General features: G+C 38.8%; 1 protein-coding gene across 13 annotated transcripts in view; it reads left to right on the top strand.

Annotated features, from left to right (window-relative positions):
- Positions 1–24,983, top strand: part of DCLK1 (doublecortin like kinase 1) — a 324,739-nt gene that overhangs the window by 12,048 nt on the left and 287,708 nt on the right. For all 13 annotated transcript variants that reach the window (XM_070578004.1, XM_070578000.1, XM_070578003.1 and 10 more), the window contains exon 3: positions 7,731–8,077. In XM_070578004.1, coding sequence (XP_070434105.1) covers positions 7,731–8,077 — 347 coding nt within the window. The remainder of the gene's footprint in view (positions 1–7,730; positions 8,078–24,983) is intronic.

The following is a 24,983-nucleotide window of genomic DNA, read 5'->3' as shown; positions in this document are numbered from 1 at the left end:
CTACAGTGAGCATTTTGTAGAAAATTTTGAAAGATACAAAAAGTTAAAAAATATTAAATTATAACTCCTTGTATTCCTACCACTTGACTCCTGTCATCTCTTCCCTATACTATTGTAATAGGCTCCTAAGATAAGAATACATATCTTAGTTTTTCTTTCTCAGTTAGTTTTTCTTTTCCATATAGAATCTGTAGTTGCCCCTGCTTTTCTGTTCCCTTTACGGCTTCTCTTAGATCAGGTCCTTTAGGATACATGTGTCCTATATAGTAGTCTTCCAACCAGTTTCCTGCCTATAAACCTGGCCACAGACAAACCACTTTCTGCTATAATGGCTCCTCTGCTTACATGTAGAATACACCCAGTCTTTCAGTCTTGAATGTGTTTCTCTTGGCTATTGCGCTCCTGTTCCTTCCTTCCAATCTGGCCTTGTCTCCTCTTACCCATTGATACGCTCAGCACTGAGCTCATCTGCTCTCTTCTTGTACTCTCCCATCTCTGGGCCTCCCTTCTCTCCTGTAAGGAGGGTGAGATGGGTGCCCTCCTGAGAGTGCGTGGCTCATGGTTAAGTCATGGCTCTGGAGTCAGACCATCTGTGTCTGAATCCTGGCTCCACCTTTGCTAGCCAGGTGACCTTGAGCAAGCTGCCTAACTCTTTGTGCCTCAGTTTGCCCTCTGATAAGTGGTGCGTTCATACTTAGCTCATGGGGTTGTGGTGAGGATTACAGGTAAAATAGCATGTGTTAGAACAGGGTCTGCTATGTGGCAAACATTCAGATAACCTGTTCTGCCTATAACATCTCCATTCTCATCCCCTCAGCCTACAGATATACAAGTCTCCCACAATCTAAAAATTTCGTTCCTTTATCTTGCTGACCTCTCAAATGCAGAGCTCTTCCATGATAAATATCTGTGTTTGCTGCCTTTACTTCCTCAACTTCCAATCTTACTTCAGTCCCCTGATTAGCATCATTACACTGTAATATGCTTATTTATTTTATATCAAGGAGCCATTGGAGTCCTCGCTGCCTAACACAGTAGTTGCAAGTACTCAATAAATATCACTGGAAGAAAGGAGAAAGAGAGAATGAATAGATAAATGAATGAATGCAAGCAATCTGGCATCACTACCTACCTGAAGTGGCCATTACAGGTGGCCTCCTAATGGCCAGGCCAGTGATCTCTGCTGTCCCTGGAGCACTGGATGCTGATGTCTGGAATTCTTCCAGCCATGTACTCACCAACCCTTGGTTTTGGTGGCTCCAGGCACCTGATTTCTCTCACTTCCCTTCAATGGCTCCTCCAGCTCTGGGCACTCTTTAAATACTGGTGTTGCCCTAGAGTTCATCTTGTCCTGCTGGGTGTGATCTCCCTGAGCATCTTCTTCAATTCCCACAACTGCTGCTGTCTCATCCGTTTTCCCTCCCAAACTCTAGACCGATGTTTCTAGCTGCTTGCTGGAATTCTCCAACTGGTTGGCTCCTAGCAACTTCAAATTCAATATGCACACAACCAAATTAATTTCCTTTCTTACCGTCTAATCCAAACTTGTTTCCCTTCTTATTTTATCTATTGTGGTATATGGGAATTGGCCAAAATAGAAATTTCAATGTCATCATTTCAGTGTTGTCATTGACTCGTATTCCCTTGGGCCCCACATCCAATCAGTTGCCAATTCTGCAATCCAATTGATTGATTCTATCTGCTAAGGACTCCTCATAGCATCTACTTCTCTCTGTCCCTAGCACAGATGTGTAAAGTTCAGTTATCCATCTGCTCTCCCGCTCTATTGTAATAGCTTTCTAAATGGTATCTTGACTTCTGTCTCCCAACATCCTAACTTCAGCCCTTTCTTCATACTGCAAGCAGTGTGATCTTTCTAAAACCCAGGTCTGATCATACATAAAAACTTTGACCTTGTTGCCTACTGCAGTCTTACTCTAACTTGTTTGTCCATGGAACCATATTATTTTATTTTTTGAGAGAGATACATTAATATTTCACAGACTATCCCTTTATAGTATTCTGCAGTAGAGCATGTTATTATTTATCTTGATCTGAAATGCTGTCCTCTTTAGTTTTTGCCAATGAAAATCCTACCGTTGCTTTCAAGGTCAGCATGAATTCCATTTCTTCTTTGATCGCTCAGTGGGAAGTGGGAATTGATTTCTTTCTCCTCTGAATTAGGATTGCCTGACTACTGATTTAGCAATGATCATTTATTGCTTTGTGGTGGAGTCTTTTCATATACATGTCTTGCTTTCTAAGCTCTTTGGAGACAAGCTCATGACTTAGGATACTTTTCACTCCCCAGAGTAGCTAATTCAGGTCTTGTACCTATTACTGAGGATTTATGAGGTTGTTTCCAATTTTGGGGTTTCATGGCTGATGCTGTATGTACTTGTTGCAATTTTGTTATTTGTTTTTCTGTTAGTTCCTTAGGAGAAATTTTTAGCAATGAGAATGAATGCTTTCATGGCTCTAAATCCAGTTTGCCATGTTGCTTCTAAAAGGGTTGTTACCAGTTTACAATTTCTCTAGTGGTGTTTTCTATTGATATTTTGTACAGTTTTTATCCTTTGTCATATATTTAGTACCTTGTATTTTTGTAAATTCTAGTAGGCTTTGCACATTATGTTAACCCATTATTGTATTATAAGTCTTCAGTCAGTTTTCCTCTTTTTATTGTAGTTTCTCTACTTTTCAGTTATATCAGTTTCAAGTTTAAAAAAAATTGGATCTCTCAGTTTTTTCCTTTATGTTATTTTTCTGTTGCTTTGAATTTGAGAAGTTGGCATTTTCCACAGGCCTGACATGCACATTCAAATTTTATTTTCTGTGAGCTTATTTTTATGTACTGTTGTATTATGAAAGACTTCCAGGGAAGAATGATCCATCAGTGCCTTTGGGGAATCTTATTTTTTTTGCCTTTAATGACACTATCAAAATCATCTTCTTAAACCAGCGCCTTCCAGGTAGGTTATGAAATATTATTGTGTATATCAGAGTTAGACTCATAAAATATAATATGCAGAAGGCACTTTATGATATTTTATTCTGTAAATAGTATCTTTCGTGTAATTTAACTCAGTTCAATTTCAGAAGTTTCAATATATATTTGAATATTTCCAAGCTTTTACTATAACTCACAATAGTAAATTTTAATTGCCAGAGTTTTCAGTGAGGAAGTTTATACTCGGGAAAAATGAAATATATTACAGGTACCCCTCACTTAAAATACTTTTGAATATGCCACGTTTTGAACTTGAAGGAATCCTAGAAGAGGAAGCAACCAGCTTTAGTAATGTGAAGAATGGAGAATAGGTCATTTTTAGACTAAGGTCAAGTGATGTCACAGCTGGAATTTACAAATCACAACTCTTAGCCAATGAAGAACCTCCAGCAATAAGGGAAAATAGGACAAACTTCTGGAATCTCCTAATATGGGATGTTGTAGAGGAACACCTTCCTAGCTGACTCACCACAAGCCTGGTCAACCAGGGAGCTGGCACCATATTACTGGAAGTTTTCGATGGTGACTTAGAATTTCTTTTAAATGGAAGTCCTCTAAGTTCATAATGGGAGTCCATGGCCAAGTAGAATTAACTTTGTGTATTTTATAATAATAAACTTTGTTAGAGAAAATTTATTTCCATACTTTGAAGAATAATGGCGAATACAATAATTTAAAGATGCATATGTTATTTTTTTAAAACAAAATAAAACATGGACTCTTCAGTATCTTAAAAATAATCTAATATGATTATACAGAAATGATTCCATATTCTAAACTCCCCAAAATACCTAAGTCTTTGAGAGAAAAATTACCATTTTCTGATATTTTAGGAGGTGTTGGTTGGATGCAAACATAGTTTCATGCTTCATTTTCTTACCTTTCGTTTGTTTGTTTGAACTGTCATTTTCTTTGTCTCCGTTTAAAAGCCAGTGTTAGTTTTTTGGCTTTTGTAAGTGCATAGCAATTCAGAAAGATGGCTGCTTCTGTAGTTCTTGCTATTTGTTTGGGGTGTGTTAATACCCAGGGTATTAAATTTTGAGTTAAAGATCAGTCTTAACGCAAAAATTTTTGGCTTGAGTAAACTGGGACAAATTCGCAGTATGATAGCCAGCTAGCAAGTCCTTATGTTTGGTAAATTCTATTCACCTTTACCTCTAAACAGATTTTCATGCCATTTCCTTTAAACCATCTATGATCTTTGCCATCTTACTGTCCTTGTTAACTTCACCTATAGAAACTAATCCAAAATTTTCAAAGCGAATTTTGGGCTAGTTTGCTCAAATATACCTTGGTTTAGATAAATCGACTTTTATTTCATTGTTGCGGTAGAAATTACACCAAAAAAACTTTAGGATGGCTTTGTGTATATAAGAAGTACATTACAGTAATTATAAGTTTTACTTTATTGTGTTATTTTTATTGTTTTTTTTTTCTTTTTTTAAGGATTGGCACCTGAGCTAACAACTGTTGCCACTTTTTTTTTTCTTCTTCTTCTCCCCAAAGCCCTCCAGTACATAGTTGTATATTCTAGTTGTAGGTCCTTCTGGTTGTGCTATCTGGGATGCCGCCTCAGCGTGGCCTGGTGAGCCATGCCATGTCCATGCCCAGGATCCGAACCAGTGGAACCCTGGGCCGCTGAAGCAGAGTGTGCAAACTTAACCACTCGGCCACGGGGCCTGCCCCTCGTGTTATTTTTGAATGGCCTTTAACACATGTACCTCCTGTCATGATTTGAATGCAACCTATTGCTGATTCTCGAATCAAGAATATAGCATATCTCTTAACTCTCAGCCTGATTCAGGAAGTGGTTAAACACTGGATATCCAGAGCTATTTGACCAAATCAAGACCATGTGTTCTTCCCATTCAGAACAATTACATTTATTAATTTACAATTATCTATCATATTACCACATTAATTGAAAAGCTAGTTTTTACAAAATCGTAAAGTACAATCAACTTTGATTGAGTTAGGACAGAGGCTGCATCTCTAGCGGTGGGGAGAAATTTAGAATTATGATTAAAATAAAAGTAGTCAAAATGTGAGGTCAAATAAATTTAATGCAAATATATTTGCACAATTAAAAAGAAGGTTATTAATGTAAGGAAAGCCATCTTGGCTTTTCCTGAATTCCTAAATAGTGTATTAGATTCTAAACGACAGCACTATGTGGTGTGTGATCCTGGGTCTGGTGGCCAGCTCCTCCCTCTGCCTTTAGCACAATGTCATCCTTTCCTGGAGTCGCACACCCGCCTCCAACATTTCCTTCCAGTCTTTGAATCTGATAAACCAGGCAGAGGCACCTCAAAGTGACAGCACAGATTAAATACGGATTTCTTTTCATTGTTGTTATTTGACACAAACCGCTATCACCTTCTCAAAGTTGTCATGCTTGTAAAAATTTTTAGAGTGCTTTATTTCAGAAGATGTGAAAGAAAAAGTGTTTTTCTCCTCCAACAAACCATTCCATATTGTTATGTATTTTAAAATTCTTCCCTTTCCTAATTATTCTTTTTCTAAAATTAAAAAAGTTTTCTTTGTTGAAGTGTAAACCCGTCCATGTTTCTGTTTTGATTTTAATTATTGGCTTAGTATATACACTTAGAAAAAATCAGACAATCGCGTATCTCCAATGAGCACAGAATTCTGACCAAGACTGGTTTTGCCAGCTAAATGATGGCCTGTGTGCCTTGTTGGGGACTGTTTGGGGCACCCTCACATTGAGATGGATCCAAAGTGATGTCTACCGGTAACTTTGTAGTTATAAGCAATTAACACCTGATAATAGAAGACCTGCTTACTGATTTCTAGTAATTGTGGTTTTTAATTTCCCTTTCAGCCTAGCTGTACAGTCAGGGGAATGCAGCCTCAGATGATTGTCATTTGTGTGGCAGTTTTGCATTTGAGATCACTTTGATCTCTACTGTCTAGTTTGATCTTCACAAAAACCTGATGAGATGAGAGTGGCCACTGGAATATCCTTCGTATGATGGATGAATAAACCACTACCAGGAGGTCTGGGGGACTTGCCCAAGGTCACATGCTTGGAGAGGCCAGGCCTTGAGCCCAGACCTCCAGTGCTGTCCTCCCACTGTCACATTCACACTGTCTCTCCCCAAAGCCTTCAGAAAATACCCCTGTCGCTGCAGCCCCCATGTGTGTGTTTTTGATATCTACATGAACCTTGAGAAAAGCATAGTTGGGACCAGTCATAATCTGCTAGGTGCATAGAAAAGGGTTTGCTAAATTTGTATTATTTGTACAACTTCTAGCGAGGCATAATGTATAAACACACATTAGAGTATATTTTAAAAACATTTGCAAAGTAAATATTTGATAACAGGTATTACTGTACTTTTCAGTTTTAGAAACCCCGGTTCAGTTATTATTATGTGAATATTTATTCTGTAACCCTGGATGCTTGCACTATTAATTTAAAAATAGGAGAAGGACTTAGATACAAGGAAATGGGCTGTGTTGGATATGTCCTAGGTGACTTTATCTGCAATTATGAAGGCTTTTAGCATTTTTGCCTATTCCCTGCTATAAAGACTTACTAACACAGAAAGAAGCCATTATAAAATCTTTAATTTCAAATGGCTGTGACCTAACTTTACGAAATGTGTATTTCGGATCAGCCATTTTGTAATTTGTGATTGTTTAGTACATGGGTTACTTACTTTTTGTGTGATCCACATCTCCTTAATAGTCTGAGTATTTTCATTAAGCTATTCTCTAAGGAGTAATTTTTAATAAAAATTTAATTACATTTATTCACTATTTTCTTTTTTTCCAGCTTTATTGGGGGTATAATTGACAAATAAAACTGTAAGATATTTTAAATGTACCTTGTGATGGTTTGATATACCTAGACATCGTAAGAGAATTCCTTCTGGCTAGTTAATTAACACATTCATCACCTCACATACTTATTTGTGTGTGTGTGTGTGAGAACATTTAGGTTTTAATCTCTTAGCAAATTTCAGTTATACTAGACAGTGTTATCAACTGTAGTCACCATGTTACACATTAGATCCTTAGATATTTTCATATTATATAATTATAGTTATTTTAGAGTCAGTTTATGACTCTACAGTTTGTAAGTTGACCACTCAAAACCTTTTATCTATAAACAAGTATAAATTGGCTTCCTAGTGTGTGTGGATCACTGTGCTGGGCCCTGTGTAGCTGGGAGAAAGGGAAGGGGGGTTATTTTGCTTGCTTTCAGAATTTCACTTCACTTTACGAAATGTTTAGCAAACACTCCTGTCAAACTTATAAATTACGTAGCTATTTTAAGAAGCTCTTTTCTGATCCATTTTTAGTTATTAAATTATTTCAGGTGGCAAATATAAGTACCTCTGATTTTGAAGTTTTCTGCAAATATAAATATTCCTAAATCCCAAAGAATACTTTCTCTCTTGAATTCAATTTCTTATCTTTCTGAGGTCTATTCAGGTATGTCAGTGTTACTATCACCAATCTGAAGATGAAGAAAGGGAGGCATGATGAGTTTTTTTGTACCTATGATGCCAATCTATTAATAACAGAGCCAGATTAGAAGTCAAAAATCTCTCTTTTGCATTAATTATTAATCATGCTTTCGTTGTTTAAAAAGTCACAATTAGTTCTTGCCTCTAATTAGAAAAGGAAAAATCGAAGACTAGGAAATGAGTTTACCTTGGCGTAAATTTAAATTTATTTCTCTCTTTCTTAGGAGAGAGTTATGTGTGTGGCTCAATAGAGCCCTTCAAGAAGCTGGAATACACCAAGAACGTGAACCCCAACTGGTCTGTGAATGTCAAGACCACCTCGGCGTCCCGGGCGGTATCATCACTAGCCACTGCCAAAGGGAGCCCTTCAGAGGTTCGGGAGAATAAGGATTTCATTCGGCCCAAGCTGGTCACCATCATCCGAAGTGGGGTGAAGCCACGGAAAGCTGTCAGGATTCTGCTGAACAAGAAAACTGCTCATTCCTTTGAGCAGGTTCTCACTGACATAACTGATGCCATCAAGCTGGACTCGGGTGTGGTGAAACGCCTGTACACCCTGGATGGGAAACAGGTAAGAGAGGTACCATGGTATGACCTTGACTTTACAGGCAAGAACTAGGGACTTGGGGGAGATATATGGCATGCGGTGGGGATCTGAAGCATACATTTTACTGAAGTTGAGGGAGTTGGGTCATTGAGTCAACAAATACGTAGCTGTTGGCCTCAAACCAGCCCAAGGATAGAGTTAGACAGGCTTAACAATAGGAATAAAGTAAAAATGCCTGTTTCTGAAGCTTAAATGGTTATTCAGAGATTTCTGCTTTTTCAGTTATTAATTGCTTCACATAATGGTGCTTTTCAGCCATCTGTTTTCAATTTTGTCATATAGTAATGTCTTACAGCCTTAAGCATGACTGGAATGTAGAGGTAAATTCTGACCAGAGGGGAAAAATCTAATTCCTTTCTTTGGCCTAAATAATATTTTATAATTTTATGTCTCAGTAATGTTCACTAGTGAGATTTATTTGAAATTTATAGATTTCCACGTACATATCTAAGGAATGAAATATTTCCATCTGGATGGCTTTAACAAGCATATTTTGAGAATGTTATATGTTTTCTATTAAAAACATAATTTCAGAATTAAAGTTAAGGGGGCATTTCTTTAGCTGTGGAATAGACATCTGTTGACTTGGGTGAGTGGACGTTTTCATGTGAGTTGCTCAGATGAACTTTTTTAAAGGTTTGGCAGAACCCCGATGGTGAGCTGAATAAATAAACAGTGACATATGTACAGTGGGATTTGCTGGTCATTCAGAGTTTACCAATGTCTTTTTGTTTAAGATTATAATTTTTAGCATGCTATCTTTGCTTTAAACTTAGTTTTTAATGTGGCTCTGTCTAAATACTTTTTACCTTATTACTTTGAGAGATAATTTGAATGATTTGTACATACAGTACTTAATCCTCAAAACTGGATTCATAGATTAAAAAGTTGATCTTATTAAATAGAAGACTCCTTCAAAGACTTGTATGAGGCTAACACATTGAAATTTTATGAATTAGAAAAAGATGCAAGTACTAGAAATCATGTTAGTCATGAAAGAATTCCTCCCCCAGGGATCCGTTCAAATGCTCTAAGTTATAAAATTCATCAAGAAAGAAGGACTATCTGCCAGTTGTTCATTTCTATTCACCAATCTTCTGCTTGTTTTGTAAAACTTCCCCTAAGTGTCATGTGGATAAGGATTCTGAGGGATGAAATTCCCAGTCTTCTAGATCTAAGAGGGTGTAGCCTGAATGTCACAATGTATCAGTGATCAGAGTCCACTGCTGGCTTGTGAATTAGAGCAACAGTAAGATGGCAAAATTTGCATTTAAACATTTAAGCCCTTCACTGTTTCTATTTGTAGTGAGTTACTCAACCATCTTGTGGTTCTGCATTTTCATGTATTGAGTTTTCTCAAGACAGAGGTTTACCTGTTTTCCTAAAAGGTGAAATTTAGAACCAAAAAACCACATATTGATAAATCTTCTCTTCCTCCCTCATTTCAGAATTTTGGGGCTTCCAAATTGCTACACACTGAGTTTAGAAATCAGCACTAACTACTTTAGATAAATTCTGCTATCAACTGATCATTTTTTTTATTCCAAGAATGAAGTCCTAGAATAGGTACTCTGATGTTCTCAATAGTTTTCTTCTTTTAGGAATTTATCTAGTGTCTATATTTTATAATGCCTGTTTTTGCTGTGTTTTACATGTAAATTATCCAGTGTAATGGAAAAGAATCCAAGGGTTAATGTCAAAAGAGCAGGATTCAAATCTTGGCTCAGTCAGTCACAGATTATTTATGTTTTTAGCAAATCACTTAACTGAACCTCATATACTTTACTCATCAGTAAAACATGGATAAAATGATTGCCTCTGTTTCATAGTGTTTTGGGGATCAACTATAATGATACGTGTGAAAGGAATTTTGAACTGTAATAATAATAATCAGAGCTTTGTTGAGTATTATTCTAAATGCTTTGCATTTATTAGCATGTTTAATCCTCATAACAGCTGGATTGTTATCCCAATCTATCAGATGAGGATACTAAGGCATAGAACTCGTTAAAAAAGCATGTCCAAGACCACATGGAACAAATGGCAGAGTTGGGATTTAATCCAGTCTCTCCAGATCTGGTGCTCATTACCACTATACCACAGCAGATTGTATTAAAACACCAAAGAGATGTCAATGTACTGAGAAAGAATTTTCAAGTGAGTAATTTGTCCAAGGAGGATCATCTGAATGTTTTCTGCTGTATGTTTTCTCCTGCCATCATTCTGCTGACTGTTGTAGTCAACAGCTTTTTGTGGAGCGTTCAGTTTGCTGTTGTGGCATTTCCTCACTCGTAGCATGTTCTCTTCAGAGCACAAGTGGTGAAAAGCTGCAGAGGAATTGGAGGGTAAAGTGGAAAGAATGTAAAGACTTTTTGCTTGGGTTTCCAGAAGGAACAAAGATGCTTCCTCACGGACCCCAGGAGTCTTTAGAATCGCTTCTGTTCAAAAGAGAAATCTGCCTTCATGAGTGGTGTGTTAGAATTGAATTCTTTGACAGCCTTGGCAGAGTCTAAGGCTTGATAAGCCTCTGAGAATAAACCCTTTTCCTCCAAGCCTTCCTGTGACATGATGCTCTGCCATAGTAGGGTGGTATCGCATGCTGTCACTGTGGCACTGGGGTCCATCCACCTGCTGTCAGTAGGACATCATCCTTAAGATCACTTGTCCACTTGTCCCACTTGTTTTCTTGTTTGTTTTTTAATAGAGTAACTGAACCCTTGTAGCAACCCCAAAAATGATATGGGAAATCCAATGAAGCTTTTAAAGGTAATTTTGTTTATTTGTTTTGAGGAAATAGAATTGTTTAAAAAAGTAATAGCTTGAGTGCTTTGGGTTAATGAGTAGACAGCAAGATATGCGAGCACAGATGCCTTTTCAGATTACCTTCATGCGGCCTGCAGATGTATCCATGGGATGGAAACTGGGGACTCTGGGGTTCCTGACAATGGAGCAATGAGAGCCCCTCCTGCTGTTCCATATGTCACCCAGAGATGGGCGCTGGAGGGTGTGGACCACATGCCACTCTCCCTTATTCTTCCCACCACCAAGCCTCCTTGCTCATTGGCCTCCTGGGTTTGCTTTAGACAGTGCTTTTTTGAGGTGTTTAGGCTGAGATAAGGAAATCAGCATATTGGAAATGCTGCACCATATAGAAGATATTTGACAGGAAGCTGCAAATTCCCCAGATGACACTGAGGCTCATTTGTGAGCAAACCCTTTGTAATTATTTCAACTCCATTCTTTTTTTTTTTTTTTTGAGGAAGATTAGCCCTGAGCTAACATCCGCTGTCAGTCCTCCTCTTTTTGCTGAGGAAGACTGGCCCTGAGCTAACATCCGTGCCCATCTTCCTCTACTTTATATGTGGGACGCCTACCACAGCATGGCTTGCCACATGGTGCCATGTCCGCACCCGGATCTGAACCAGCGAACCCTGGGCCACCGAAGCGGAACATGCGAACTTAACCACTGCGCCACCAGGCCGGCCTCCATCAACTCCATTCTTTATTCAGGGGCATTGAAGCTCTGGTCGAAGGTTGCTGCAACCTTGCCACCCCTCCTGATACCTTTGGGGGGGCCTCTGCTGACCATGTGATGGCACTTTTTTTGCAGGCAGCTGGGGATGTCAAGGAAACACTTGCTGTGTGTTAATTTCAGTGATGCATTATTTATCTGGGCCCTGACTAAGGGCCCCCAAAGAAGGAAAAAGGGCATTTTCTGGCTGAAGGTGAAAGTCACGTCCCCTTTCTCCATATCCCAGGGGAGGCTTTACAGGGTGTGAGAGTCTTTTCTTCTTGCCCCAGTCCAGGCTCTGAATGTGGAATTTTCTGTGGGTTAGTCATGCTCCCTGACAGGTAGCTACTCCCAGAGGTCATTTGGAGTGTGACTATTTTTTAAGCGATTTAAATAAACCCTAAAGGTACAAGATTTGTTTCAAAGATACACTTGCATATCTCAGGACTCGCTTTTTGGAACAGCTAATCTGGCTGTCTTGAGCTGCTAAGTCTTCTAAATCTGTCATTACTGACTCCTCGCTTAGAAACTGAACAACAGCAATCTTAGAAGGGCTAGTGCCTAAGCAGGCGATTGATACTGTAAAGATCCCAGATAAGGCCATTCCCGATCATCCTCCTTCCCCACTGACATGTAGTAATGATAAGCTAGATTGCTCTTTAAGTAGAAAATATGTGGACATCCCCATCTTATCTACTTTTCGACATTGAAGATAGATAGAAAATAGCGTACTTCAGTAGCAGAGGAAAAACTCACTCAAGGATGTTATATTTTAGCTTATAGACGTTTCACAGAGGTCATGCACTTTGAAAAATCTGCCACTGCTAGTATGCTTTCTAATATGGAAAACACTAGGGATAACTCAGCTAAAGTAAAGGTAACTCATAAACTGATTTAGATGGTAAGCTGTGAGAACAGGCAGCGTAGCCGCTTAGTTCATTCAGGCTGCCATAACAAATACCACAGACTGGTGGCTTATAAACAACGGAAATTTATTTCTCACAGTTCTGGAGGCTGAAAGTCCAAGACGAAGGTGCCAGCAGATTTGGTGGATATGAGCCAGCTCCCTGGTTCATAGACAGTGCCTTTTGGCAGTGTCCTCGCACAGCAGAAGGGGCTAGGGAGCTCTTGGGTGTCTTTTATAAGAGCACTCATTCCATTCATGAGGGCTTTGCCCACATGACTTAATCACCTTCCAAAGGCCCCACCTCCTAGTAGAGTCATCTTGGGGGTTGGGTTTCAGCATATGAATTTTGCGGGGGGCACAAGCATTCAGACCATAGCAGCTGCCATGTAAAGGAAATCCCAGTAGCTGTCAATAAATCAGTTGTTATGTCTTCTCTTTGTCTTTTGATCATTGAATCCCCTTGCCTGTTATAATCATAAAGCTCAAAAGATGCTTGTAAATGAGTCATGATAATTACAGCCTTTTATTTTAGGTAATTAGTGTATGAGTTTATTGGAATTCAGGAAATGGTAATATGATCAATAGGAATCTATAATGAGATATCATAAAATGATCTTTGGTTTTTTCCTTTGGTTTTTAATACCTAATTCTAATCTGAGGTAAAAATAATTTGGTTCACCCTTGAGTTTAGAGAGCTTAGACTGTTTGTTCCCCTTACAAATTAAAAAAGCAGTACACATTACTACCACATCTGACCTTGGCTGTAGCAATTAATGAGCATAGAAAATGTGAAAACCAGAGGTTTCCTAAGGAAAAGGGAGGAATTTAGGATGTGATAGGATTTGGTTGACTGGAAAAGGGGATTTTTTGTAGCTGTTGGTAATAATGGCTTTTTTTTCTATTTCATGAAACTTCTGTGACAGCTCTAATTAACTTTTTAAAGCATATTTAAACCCTTCATTCTTGTATACAGAGTTTTTACTGTTATGATTTGGTATATTATCTATATAACGAATAAGGAAAGTGAATGTAACACCTTTCAGTTTTGTTTGTAATGGATATAAAAAACAAATGACACAAATCATTTAGCTTATGTTTTAAAATGTCAGATTAAAATTTCCTCCCAAAGCTCAGAGCACATGTTAAACCATCCTGATGGTTTACTAGAGTCTGTCTCCACCAGTGGAAAATCTTAGCTGTTTTTCAAAGAAAAAGGAACTTAAGAATAATTATGGTACTTCATTTAGGGCATTAAAGTGTCCAGAATAGAATTTTAGGTTACATACCTCTGGTTGATATTCAGGATTTATAAGCTACAATTGTCCCTACGTAGACATTAATTCCCCCAAATTGGGAAGAGTGAAGTCTGTTTCTTCCAGTCCGAGCTCCTCTGACAATGTAATTAATTATGGGTGCCTGCAGTGATGTATATTTTAAGGCTTGGATTAGTCTCAGGAAAAGTCAGTTTTTCTGTCGATTGAATTCTAATTTGCTGTGAAAAGAATTCTAAGTTTCCCTAGTGTCTCACTATGGAACTGAAGGTCTGTGCCCTGACGCCCTCCCTCCAGGATGGTGAGGGCCCTCTTACAAGAGTGGGCTTCGGGATCCTTTTCTGGTGGTGACTTCTGCTTTTGTGAAGACTGAGAGCCTGATTTAGACTGAGCCTCCTCTGCCTGGAGGAAGCATGTTGGAGTGATGGAAAGAACTTGGGCTTTAAAGTCAGCTGGCTCTGTGCTCAGGTTTCAGTCTGAAAAATCTAGCTTGATCCCATTTCTCATTCAGACCTAGAAAATTTAGTTCCCCACTTAATGGATTCAGTTTAAAAATCTTATTTATTGAATGTACTTGTAATGAGGAAATTTGCTCTGGCGTGCTGTAATTTAAGCATAGATATTTGCTGTAACATAATATAGAAGAAAAACACTAGTTTTTATAGGCTGGTTTGAAACACGTGGTTTTAAGACTGCTAGGCTTGGGTTCAAGTCTGTCCTCTACCCCTGGACACAGAGGAGTCTCTTCTCCCTTTGGGAAGAGTTAATTCTCTGATAGTCCTCAGATTTCTCATCTGTATAATGAGAATATTAATAATACCAGCTTTATAACTTGTCATGAGGATTAACTGAAACAATCCATGTGACAAACGTAGTACTGTGGTAGCATTCTATTATTTGTAATTATTATACCTGAAAAGCTGAGGGGTGATGTTTTTGAAAAATAAATCACATTTTAAATGTATTGAGGGAACTCACTATTTAAAATTATCCTTTAATAATTACTAATCATATCTGCCTTTCTAAATGTGGCTTTTCACATGAAAATACTTCATGGTATAATGAAAAGAGCATGGAATTTGAAATGAGATGCTTATGAGATTGATACGGAACCTCTTAATCTCAAGTTCGTGTGCCGGATGTGCGGTAAACCAGTCACTGAGCCATCAGTGCTTGGAGATGGAGAAAGGGTTTATTTGAATTGGCCAAAACAAGAAGGGAGGATGGGTTCTCTCAAATCTGCCTTAAGAGAAGAAAGCAGGGGGATTTTATAGAGCTAAGGGGCTTGGCAGGAGGAGTTTCAGAGAAACAAAGGGGTAATCTTTCACTCCAGGGAAGCCCTGGGGCAATCTGATCTCTGGGCATCAATGGCAGCCAGAGGCTGGTCATCCAGTGGTCACAACTTCCCTGAAGGTGTTCTCTTGCTTCTGCAAAACAAGCTCACAAATCCTCGGCACCCTTGAGTCACCCCTCAGATTAAATAAGAAAAAAGCACAAAAGGCACTCATGTTCTTATTGAATATCTACAGTAACCCTCAGGTACCTGGCTTCAAGATCAAATCCTGACTTTATCGTTCATTAGCTGTGTGAGTCAATTAAACTCTGAACCTCAGTTTCCTCTTTAAAATGGCCGTAATAATGCGTGCCTCATAATATTGATGGGAAAATTAATTGAGAAAATGTGTATCTAAGGGCCCTGGCTTTTCATAGGTAGGTCCTCTATAAATATTAGTCCTCCTCCCTTCTGCTTTCGTTTTCCAGGCTTCCTTAAAAGTACAGAACACAGAGTTGTACAGTCATGTGCCGCATAAAGACATTTCAGTCAACGATGGACTGCATGTATGACAGTGGTCCCATAAGATTAGTATATAGCCTGTGGGTGTGGTAGGCTATACCATCTAGGTTTGTGTAAGTACACTCTATAATATTCTCACAGGGACAAAATCGCCTAGTGACACATTTCTCAGAACGTATCCCCATTGTTGTGCGACGCATGGCTGTATAATATTGTGTTTGTAGAATTGGTCATTATGCATTATTTACATTGCCTGTACTGTAGCTAAACTACTAATGACTGTATTTTTATCATTCCATTTATTGTCAATCAGTTGTGAATATAATCTAGATATTATTTTCTTCACTTGCTTAAGAGTATCTTATTGGCAACCCATTATACCAGTATAGTAATGTCAACTTTGTTATAATTATCATTGATTGAACACCTTCTCTGTGTCTGGTGCTGTGGGCTGGTTGCTATATGTATGTTCATCTCATTGAGTCATCACCGCAGCTCTGGAAAGCAAGAATCTTCTCATTCAAATGGAACCTGCTTCATTTACTGTCCATTGTAGACAGCCCCTCAATTCTTGATTATGCTGGTGTGTTGACCATTGATTTGCCTGTTTTACCCTCTGGAATTTATAGGATTAGGCTAGGGAAGGTCTCCTATTGGCCTCTGAATCTCTAGGGCCTGACCCAGTAAATGCTTGTTCAATAAATGATTGAATGGCTAAATGACTGGACGATGGACCAGTTTGGCGTGGGCTACTCCTTTGGCATTAGCACACTGCTTTCGGTATCCTGCGGAATACAGGTGATGGCCATGTAGATGCTGATTGGTCCCTGGGCTGTGATTGTGTGTAGCTGTCAATGATGGTGGTGCTTTCTGCAGTGGAACCGCAGATAGTAAGGTGCTCATTTTCTAGTTCAGGCTCCTGCTTCATGAAAGACCCTAGGATAATTGAAAAAAAAGCTCATCTGCAATTTTAGAGCATTTTCTCTATTGAAAGAACTTTTATCCTGCGGGGAAACAACAGATAGTCTGTTAGAAAATATTTGCTGTCTGAGTCAGGAGAATTGCTCTAAATCTTTCTGACATGCCCTCAGCCATCCAGTGAATAAAGAGGGCTAATCAATATGTTCTATGGTTTTAAAAATTGGTGATAGGCCAATAAGAGATTTGCATGAATAGCATCTGGCCCAATTATTGCAGAGACGCAAACCTGCAGTGTTCAAGGGTGTTGGTGGTAGAGCACAATATGGTGCAGCAGATTTTTCTGATTAGTTTAAATTCTTGAAACTAAATTAAATGAAAGAAGGCAGTTTCAGAAATTAAATGGAATTTTAAAAATCCAATTTTAAATCTGAACTATGTTGTAAACAACATGCCACGGAAACAAAAGGATAGATGAGATATTTGTTTTAATTGGCATCTTCCATTGTAAAATTCATATATAATCATTGTAAAGAGTTTTGAAGCAAATGAAGAAATATTAAGATAAATTAAAATGACCTACAGTCTCATTGACAAGATGCCTCTCATTAATTCAGATCCTACTTTATGTACAATTTGGTTTCTTGCATGTAATTTCACATGATACTATGTACATTCATGGGGGAAATGTCTTGAAATTATTATGCCATTCTCTCTCTACCTGTTATTTTATTGTCCAGTGTAAGATCCTTGGAAGACAAGTTGTCCAGTGTGCTTTCCTCTCTAGTAACTCATCTGCAGAACTTCTGTCTGTGTTCTGACTGATGGCTGAGAGCAGTAGTGTAATAGGAATAGTAATCTGACTCAAGTCAGATTGAGAAGCAAACATTATGTGGAGTAGTCGCTCTCGAGATGTTGTTCAGTGTAATCAGTTATTGGAGGTTAAAAGTATTTCAGAATTCATCCACTTTGTGTAGAGCTCTCTTGGAGAAAAAAAAAAAAACTATAGACATATTTCAAAATCTATCTGTTGAAATAAGTCTAGTGTTTTTCCATAAATACCAGATAACTTAGGCTTTTTAGGTCAAGAGGAGCACACTCACCATGATCCTTTACGAATCTCTGTTGGCGGGAAGAACACAAGGTAATTCTCTTCTGTGCCTGATCACTTCTGCTTTGTGTTATAACCGTTGTGCACTTGTGTGAGACCAAAACATCCTGGAGAAAAAAGACAACACTTTAGTGACTTCTATATTCTTGACTACTCTTATTAGATGCTTACTATTCATTAAGTGACGTTTCTTGATTTTAACTTGTGGCTCAGATTCTGATGTGTAGAATCATAGAGTTGCAGGGCTAGGAGTGCCCCTATGAGAGATCTTCCCACTCTCTCTTTTCCTCTACTTGGAAGACCATAAACTAAACTTACATTGGCAGGAAGAAAGATAAAAAAAGTATTTTATTTTTAAAAAAATCTCCTAGGAAGAAAATAACTCAAAGTAAGCATCGCCTTAAAAAAAATAGAGTTGACATTTTATTTCTGATACTTTTTTGGAGGATTAGCATGGGAACTGGTAACTAGTTACACAACAGAAATAAGTTGTAAAAAGCCCTGCTGTGTGCTGAGGTATATGCTTCACCTATGCTCTTAAAAACCTTGCTACCAAGAGTGGTCTGAGGACAGCAGCAGTAATGCCACCAGGGAGCTTGTAGACATGCGCAGGCTCCACCCTAGACCTACTGAATCAGAAACTTCATTTTAACAAGATCTGAGGATCTTGTTCTCTTGAGGATCCTGATCCCTATTCACATTAAAGTTGGGGAAGCACTGCTCAAGCCACTGAACTATCTGAATGGAACATCAGAATCCAAAGACCTAAAGATGGTAAACCCTGGCTGTTACACGATAGATACAATTAAACATTAATTTTAGCTTATTTAGCAGTTTTATTCACATCCTTTCAATGTCAGTGTTACTGTCAGATGGCAAGATGTGATTGCCATGAATAATGTTCCGGAAAGCAGCCCGTCCATTAGTATGAAATGTGTGCCCACTGCCATCTAGCCTCAATGAGTTGTCTGTGTATGGAGGACGGATGACTTCCTGTATGGAGAATAAATGAAAGTTAAGAGATGCAGCTACGGCTGAAGGATTACTGTGGAAATGCTGATCCTGATGAAGAGACTAATCTACATGGTTGCCACGAAGTCTGTGTGCGTGCTGTTAGAAGTAACTCCCCTCAAGAGGGTGCACAAATTTAATATTTTCCTCCTGGTTCTTCAGGATATCTTCATGAGGATGATTGGAAGTCATTAAAATTCTGGCTGAGAGTTGATTTTAGATCTCCAGCTGTTGTCAGGCAGAGCCCCAATGCATGAGAAAATTCTCAACATGGAAGATGTCCAGAAGAACATGGGGAAATTTTTAATATGTGCAGGAAATGGAGGGGTAACTTGAAAATAATTTCCAGCCAGCATGCCTAGGGATTTAGTGGCCAGGAGTCTTATGTATCACAGACTTAGGCTGTTGAGGACACAATGGATGGGGTAAGCTGATGTGAGGCAATCACCTAGTAATCAGAATTAGAGCAGTTTTCTTATAATGCAGCCCAAGAGACTGAGGAGTCGTAGCCTACTGAATTCAGCTGTCAGCTGGCAATGACTGCACACCACTTAGGGCCGACGTGGCTTTGCAAACAGCCACACAGTGCCCAGTGACCTATCAACAGGGGCATTTTTGAATGGGAAGGTCGACTCTATGTCAGGGGTTATAGCTTCAAATGGAGAAAAAAAATAATATTAAGCTCTAGAAATAAGTGAAGTCTCTATCCGGAGAACCAACAGAAGGTTCATTTCTGAGTTGGTTGATGCAATGGCCCTGGGAAAAATAAAATTACGTATTTCTCAGGTCTTTTCTATGCTGAGTGTGCTGTGAAAGGAATAGCACGGGCGTGTCCGCCATTCTGTTTCTTAACAACATCATTATTTTCTTCTAGAGCAAAAATTCCTTTTCTCTTTTATCTTCACTTCATGTCACATTGGTAGATTTAGTCACTGTGTATTTTAAAAGTACGTCCATTTATTAAATTCTCGTTGCAGTTGGCAACAGTTAAACTTACAGGAAAAGAGAGGATCTCAGAAAGTCATGTACAGAGGCCTCTGGGTTGGTGTGCGGTGGAGGAAATCTAATTCATACCTTATTTTATTGTAGAGTGCCCACTGTTGATAGCGCTTGTGGAAACAAAGGCCTGCAAAGTCCATTAGGTGAATGGACTCTTCAGAGCAGTCTTTGATTTTGCCAAATTGGATCACGAGTTTCACGTGGGTTCTCTTGAGCTGGTCGTGCTTTAATGTTTTATTTTAAGTGCCTTCTAATATTGAGATTGTGCGTGTTCTTGTAGATTTGTTCTATCCGTGAACATCTTTGAACATGGGCCCTGTGCCAGTTATTGGGAATGTCTCAGTTTTCTTTCACTGGGTAGTGGGAAGACTTGGAAGAATTCCTCACAGTGGAATCACTGTCCTTTTAGGACTCCCTGGATTTACTTCTAGGGAAACTTGCATTTTCATATTTGTCTGTTCGTATGAGTAGGAGATGATTGATAAAATTAGTCTTATTTGAGAGTGTCCTTGTATTGTTTTGAAATGACACTATCAAAAAAACACCTTTAAGCAACATTACCTTTCTATTTTATTTTTTTTGAGGAAGATTAGCTCTGAGCTAACATTCCCCACCAATCCTCCTCTTTTTGGTGAGGAAGATTGGCCCTGAGCTAACATCTGTGCCCATCTTCCTCTATTTTGTGTGTGGGATGCCTGCCGCAGCATGGCTTGATAAGCGGTGCGTAGGTCCGCGCCTGGGATCTGAACCGGCAAACCCCAGGCTGTCGAAGCGGAGCACGTGAACTTGACCGCTACACCACTGGGCCAGCCCCACCTTTGTATTTTAAATAACTAAGAGATACGTTCTACTTTATAGTTTAATTAATAACACTTCTAGCATATTCAGAATCTGAATAATATTAAAAGCCTAGCTTTGTGTATCAGTGTGCTAGTACATGGCTTTATAGTTAAATTAGTCCCTGTGCTCAGAGTTTGTGGCATGTTTTAGAAGCCTTGAAAATAAATAGTAAATGTACTAGCCCTTGGGTTTACCAATCTGCCCTTTCTCAGTAAGGTGTGCTGGCAATCAGATCTTGAAATCACCATTCATTTTCTCACATCAGTCAAAGTAAGAGGGAAGTTATTTTCAAGACTTTAGATTATCAAAATGTGTGGGAACTTGACTTTGGGGATTTTTTCCCCCCATACATATGTTTTAGGGCATGAGGAAAAGGGAAGGAACTAGAGGAAGCTGAGGGTCAGCGACAGTAATAATGCTCTCTTCAAGGTCTTTTTTTTTTTTTAAGATTTTATTTTTCCTTTTTCTCCCCAAAGGCCCCTGGTACATAGTTGTATATTTTTAATTGTGACTCCTTCTAGTTGTGGCATCTGGGACGCCGCCCCAGCATGGCCTGATGAGTGGTGCCATGTCCGCACCCAGGATCCGAACTGGTGAAACTCTGGGCCCCCCGAAGCGGAGTGCGCGAACCTAACCACACAGCCACGGGGCCAGCCCTTGAGGTCTTAAAATTACCTTTTACGAAGGAAAAAATGATGCTTTAGCCTGTGTATTTAAATTACTGCATATTTCTATCTTTGAGGCATCTCTCATTTGGAAGGACCTTCCTGTAAATGACCCGACTGTAAATGGATTCTGTTCATCTGACTTTTCCTCTATCCTATTTGCCTTGTAATTTGGTTTAACACCAGCTGAAGAAAGTATGTCAGACCAGTTCTGGGATGCAGCCCCAGCTCTGTGCCAGGAGAGGAGCGATACCATGATGTGTGATGAATCAAAAGTTGGACAAGGTGGAAACAGTTGGCATGGACACTGCTGAGTAATTGACTTCCCATGAAGGTAAAGGACTGGAGCTAGACCGGAGCGGTCCCTGGGTATGAGGCTTTGCAGAAAAGAGAGGAAAATTGTCTGCATACTGAATCCAACTGAGGGATAATAACATCAACAAGAATGGAACAGCAGCTAGCATTTCTCCAGTGCTTACCACATGCCAGGCACTAACTAAAGATTTCTCTTTTGCCCTTTCAACAGTATTATGCAACACATACTATTGTTACCTCCATTTTACAGCTGCAGACACAAGGGAAAAATAACTGGCCCACCCAAATGATGAGTATATGATTGAGGCCTGTCGATGGTCTTTACCACAGTGCCATAATTGACTTCTTTTGGTGTTTTGAAAACGTTTTGAGTATATAAAATTCATGTGCATCTCTTTTTTGTAAGAATGCTCATGATTCATTCCTATGTTTTTATCTCCTTTACCCACTGGAGTTTAAAAATAATTCTGAAATGATCAAATTCTGGTGATCTGTCAGTATTAAAGCTTGAGTGGGTTGCCCAAAGAGTAGTAAATGTTGAGAAAGCTACTGAAATGTTTTGCTTTGATTTCTTCTAAATTTTTCTTGCTATTTTTGATTGTCAGTTATGAAATTAATCCATTTTGAGTGCTTTTAAAAAGCACCTAAGGATCTTTCTAAAAATTATCATGAAGATTTCTATTCCCCAAAATGGAAAAAGAACATTCTTTTTTTTTTTTAAAGAACATTCTTAATGTAACTCATCACCCAGAAATTCACCCATTTTATAGAAAGGGAATATTGTTTAATTTTAAAACATGTCAACTTTAAAATTAAAGAAAAATTTTATAGCTTTATTAAGGTATTATTTATACACCATAAAATTTACCTTTTATAAGTGTACTATTCAATGACTTCAACAAATGTATAGAGGAGGGCCAGCCCTGTGGCTGAGTGGTTGGGTTCCCACCTTCTGCTTCGGCGGCCCAGGTTTGGCTGGTTCAGATCCTGGGAGCGGACATGGCACCGCTCATCAGGCCACGCTGAGGGGGCGTCCCACATAGCAGAACCAGAAAGACCTACTACTAGAATATACAAGTGTATACTGAGGGGTTTTAGGCAGAAGAATTAAAAAAAAAAGATTGGCAACAGATGTTAGCTCAGGTGCCCATCTTTAAAAAAAAAATGTATAGACTAGTGCAGCCATCACCACAATCCAGTGTTAGGACCCTTTCACCACAGAAAGCTCCATCCTGCCCGTTTACAGTCATTCCCCACTCCCGCTCCCAGCCCAGCAACCCCTGATCTTCTTTTAACTGCATCAGTTTTTAAGTGTTGACCTCATCTTTGTATATGCGTTTATAGAAAAGACTCTTTTCTACCTTCTAAGTCATTTGTATAATTATGGATTTTCTAAGTACATCATTCTTTAACCTTTACTGTGATCTTCATCCTCTCCAGCTGGGTGTGAATAGCACTGGGTTTCACTGAGATTTTATAAGTAACTTAGAGAAGATTATGCAGCCAGTTTTAGCACAGTGAACCACTTATTATCTTTGCACTCTTTGCACATATGATATTTCTGAATTAATTCCAAACTTAGGCAACCAAGAGGAAAAGCATTTAATGCTCACGGCAGGATGGAATAGTAATTGTTGTCCTCTAATGTCCTAGGGGCGTTCCCCAGAGGTCTAGTCTTCACTCCTGCCTTTTCCATGCTCCCTTTGGCCATACTTTTTTGTTACAGTCCAAAATATCATTTATAGGCCGATTAGATTTCAAATTATATTAACATATTTCAAGCCATGTATCTTTTTGCTTTTTCATAGTTAAAATACGCTTTCCATATGCTTTGTCTGTTTCTTGAGTGAGATCCAATTATTTTGTAATCTCTCCCTTTCCCTCTCATGGCGGTTCTCCCACTGTCCTTTCATCGCTTTGCTATTCAAGATCTTTGAGGACTTTTTTTTATTACCTATTTCTCTCTTCTCAAGAAAAGAGACTTCACTGTGTGTAATTTCAATATCCTGACGTACAGTAAAGCTACACCTGGGGGATTCTGTTCATTGAATCATCATTGAACGCTTTGCTAATTCAGAATTCAGATGCTGCTGGCTTTTGGATTCCAAAGAAGTTTGGATATTCACTATATTATACATACATATACATATGTATATATTATATAACCTCTTTCTTGTTGCTCAAGGCCATCTCCAAACCCCCAAATAAGGCTTAGTCTCCCCTGTGAGGCTTCTCACAGCGTAGAGAAGAAAAGCTGGTCCCTGGCCCAGATCCAAAGGCCTCATTCTAGGGCTCATTTCTAGGCACAATTCTGAGGTTGCTGAGATGCTGAGATTGCTATCCAGGTATTTCTCCCTTTCTGACCTCCTTCCTGGTGATCTGCGCATCCATAGAACCAAAGAATTTATGGTGGTGGGAAGCTACATTGAAGAGAATCGTGTATAGAAGACCCTTTCAACCAAAAGAGCTGGTTTACAGTTCTGAAGAAAACTAGCCCTTTTTTGGCTAGTTTTCTTACATACTAAGGTGAATGGTCTTTATTATAATTCCCTGTAGCTAAAGCTGGCAATGGAGAATAACAATGACAAAGTGGAAAAAAATTTGACTAATTCCAATGAGTTAAAAGAAAGCAAAACCTTATATCTTTAGCTGAAGTTTGTTTGTTTTATTGACAACAGTGGTTCTTAAATTTGGAGGATCACGTTCTTCTTTGAGACTCCTAAGACGGCTACAACCTGGGAATGCTCTCCCCAGGAAAGGTACACTTCACAGGAGGGGTAGCATTTAATTTTTCTATTATGTGCTAACCAGGATTCAGTCTTTTATCCTCTTATTCTTTTAGAGGGCATTTATATGTCCTTGGTGTTTGCTCATCCAGTGACATAAAATCAGATCTTGTTTTAGATCACTTTTAATTTCCTTGCATTTAGTAGTGATTTTTTGAGCAAATGGAAGACTGAATCCAGAAAGAGAGATGAGAGGATAAATTCTGCCACTTGTGCTTTTTCATGCCTTTGATTACCAAAAGAAATTTCTGATTCTTGACAAAACACTTCCTATTCATAGAGAAATTACTCAGTTCATTTGCCATGGGTTTGCTTTCTTTCACTTGCTTTTCTATCAGGACAGAAAGTCCAGTGCTTCTATGCAAAGGAAGACACAAACAGACGGTCCTTCCTACCATTCTTGTTTCCTTTTTTTCTCCTCCTTTTTCTGTTATGCCTTAATTTTTTCCCTCTCCTTTGAGCCTTTAATTTGTGTGAGATAATTTCACTTTTCTTCTCATCTAATTCTTTCACTTAGAGGAAATCATATCCTGGCTTTAAATTGTCCCTTCTCTTACAGCAGATGCTCTCTAGGGCTCTTCATCATTTTGTCCCGGGCAATACATTTTCAAAATGGTAAAGCACTTCCCAGCCGATGGTTCTGGAGCCCCAAGGGGGCCCACAAATGTGTTCCAGTAATGACATTTGCTTACATATCTTTAAGAAATTACAAATTTAATTGTTCCTTCAAAATTTTTCCCT

Source organism: Equus przewalskii, chromosome 16 (assembly GCF_037783145.1).
Source record: "Equus przewalskii isolate Varuska chromosome 16, EquPr2, whole genome shotgun sequence".
In the NCBI taxonomy this organism is placed as follows: domain Eukaryota; kingdom Metazoa; phylum Chordata; class Mammalia; order Perissodactyla; family Equidae; genus Equus; species Equus przewalskii.
The sequence above is the reverse complement of the archived record's forward strand: the minus strand, read 5'-3'. Positions and strand labels throughout refer to the sequence as shown.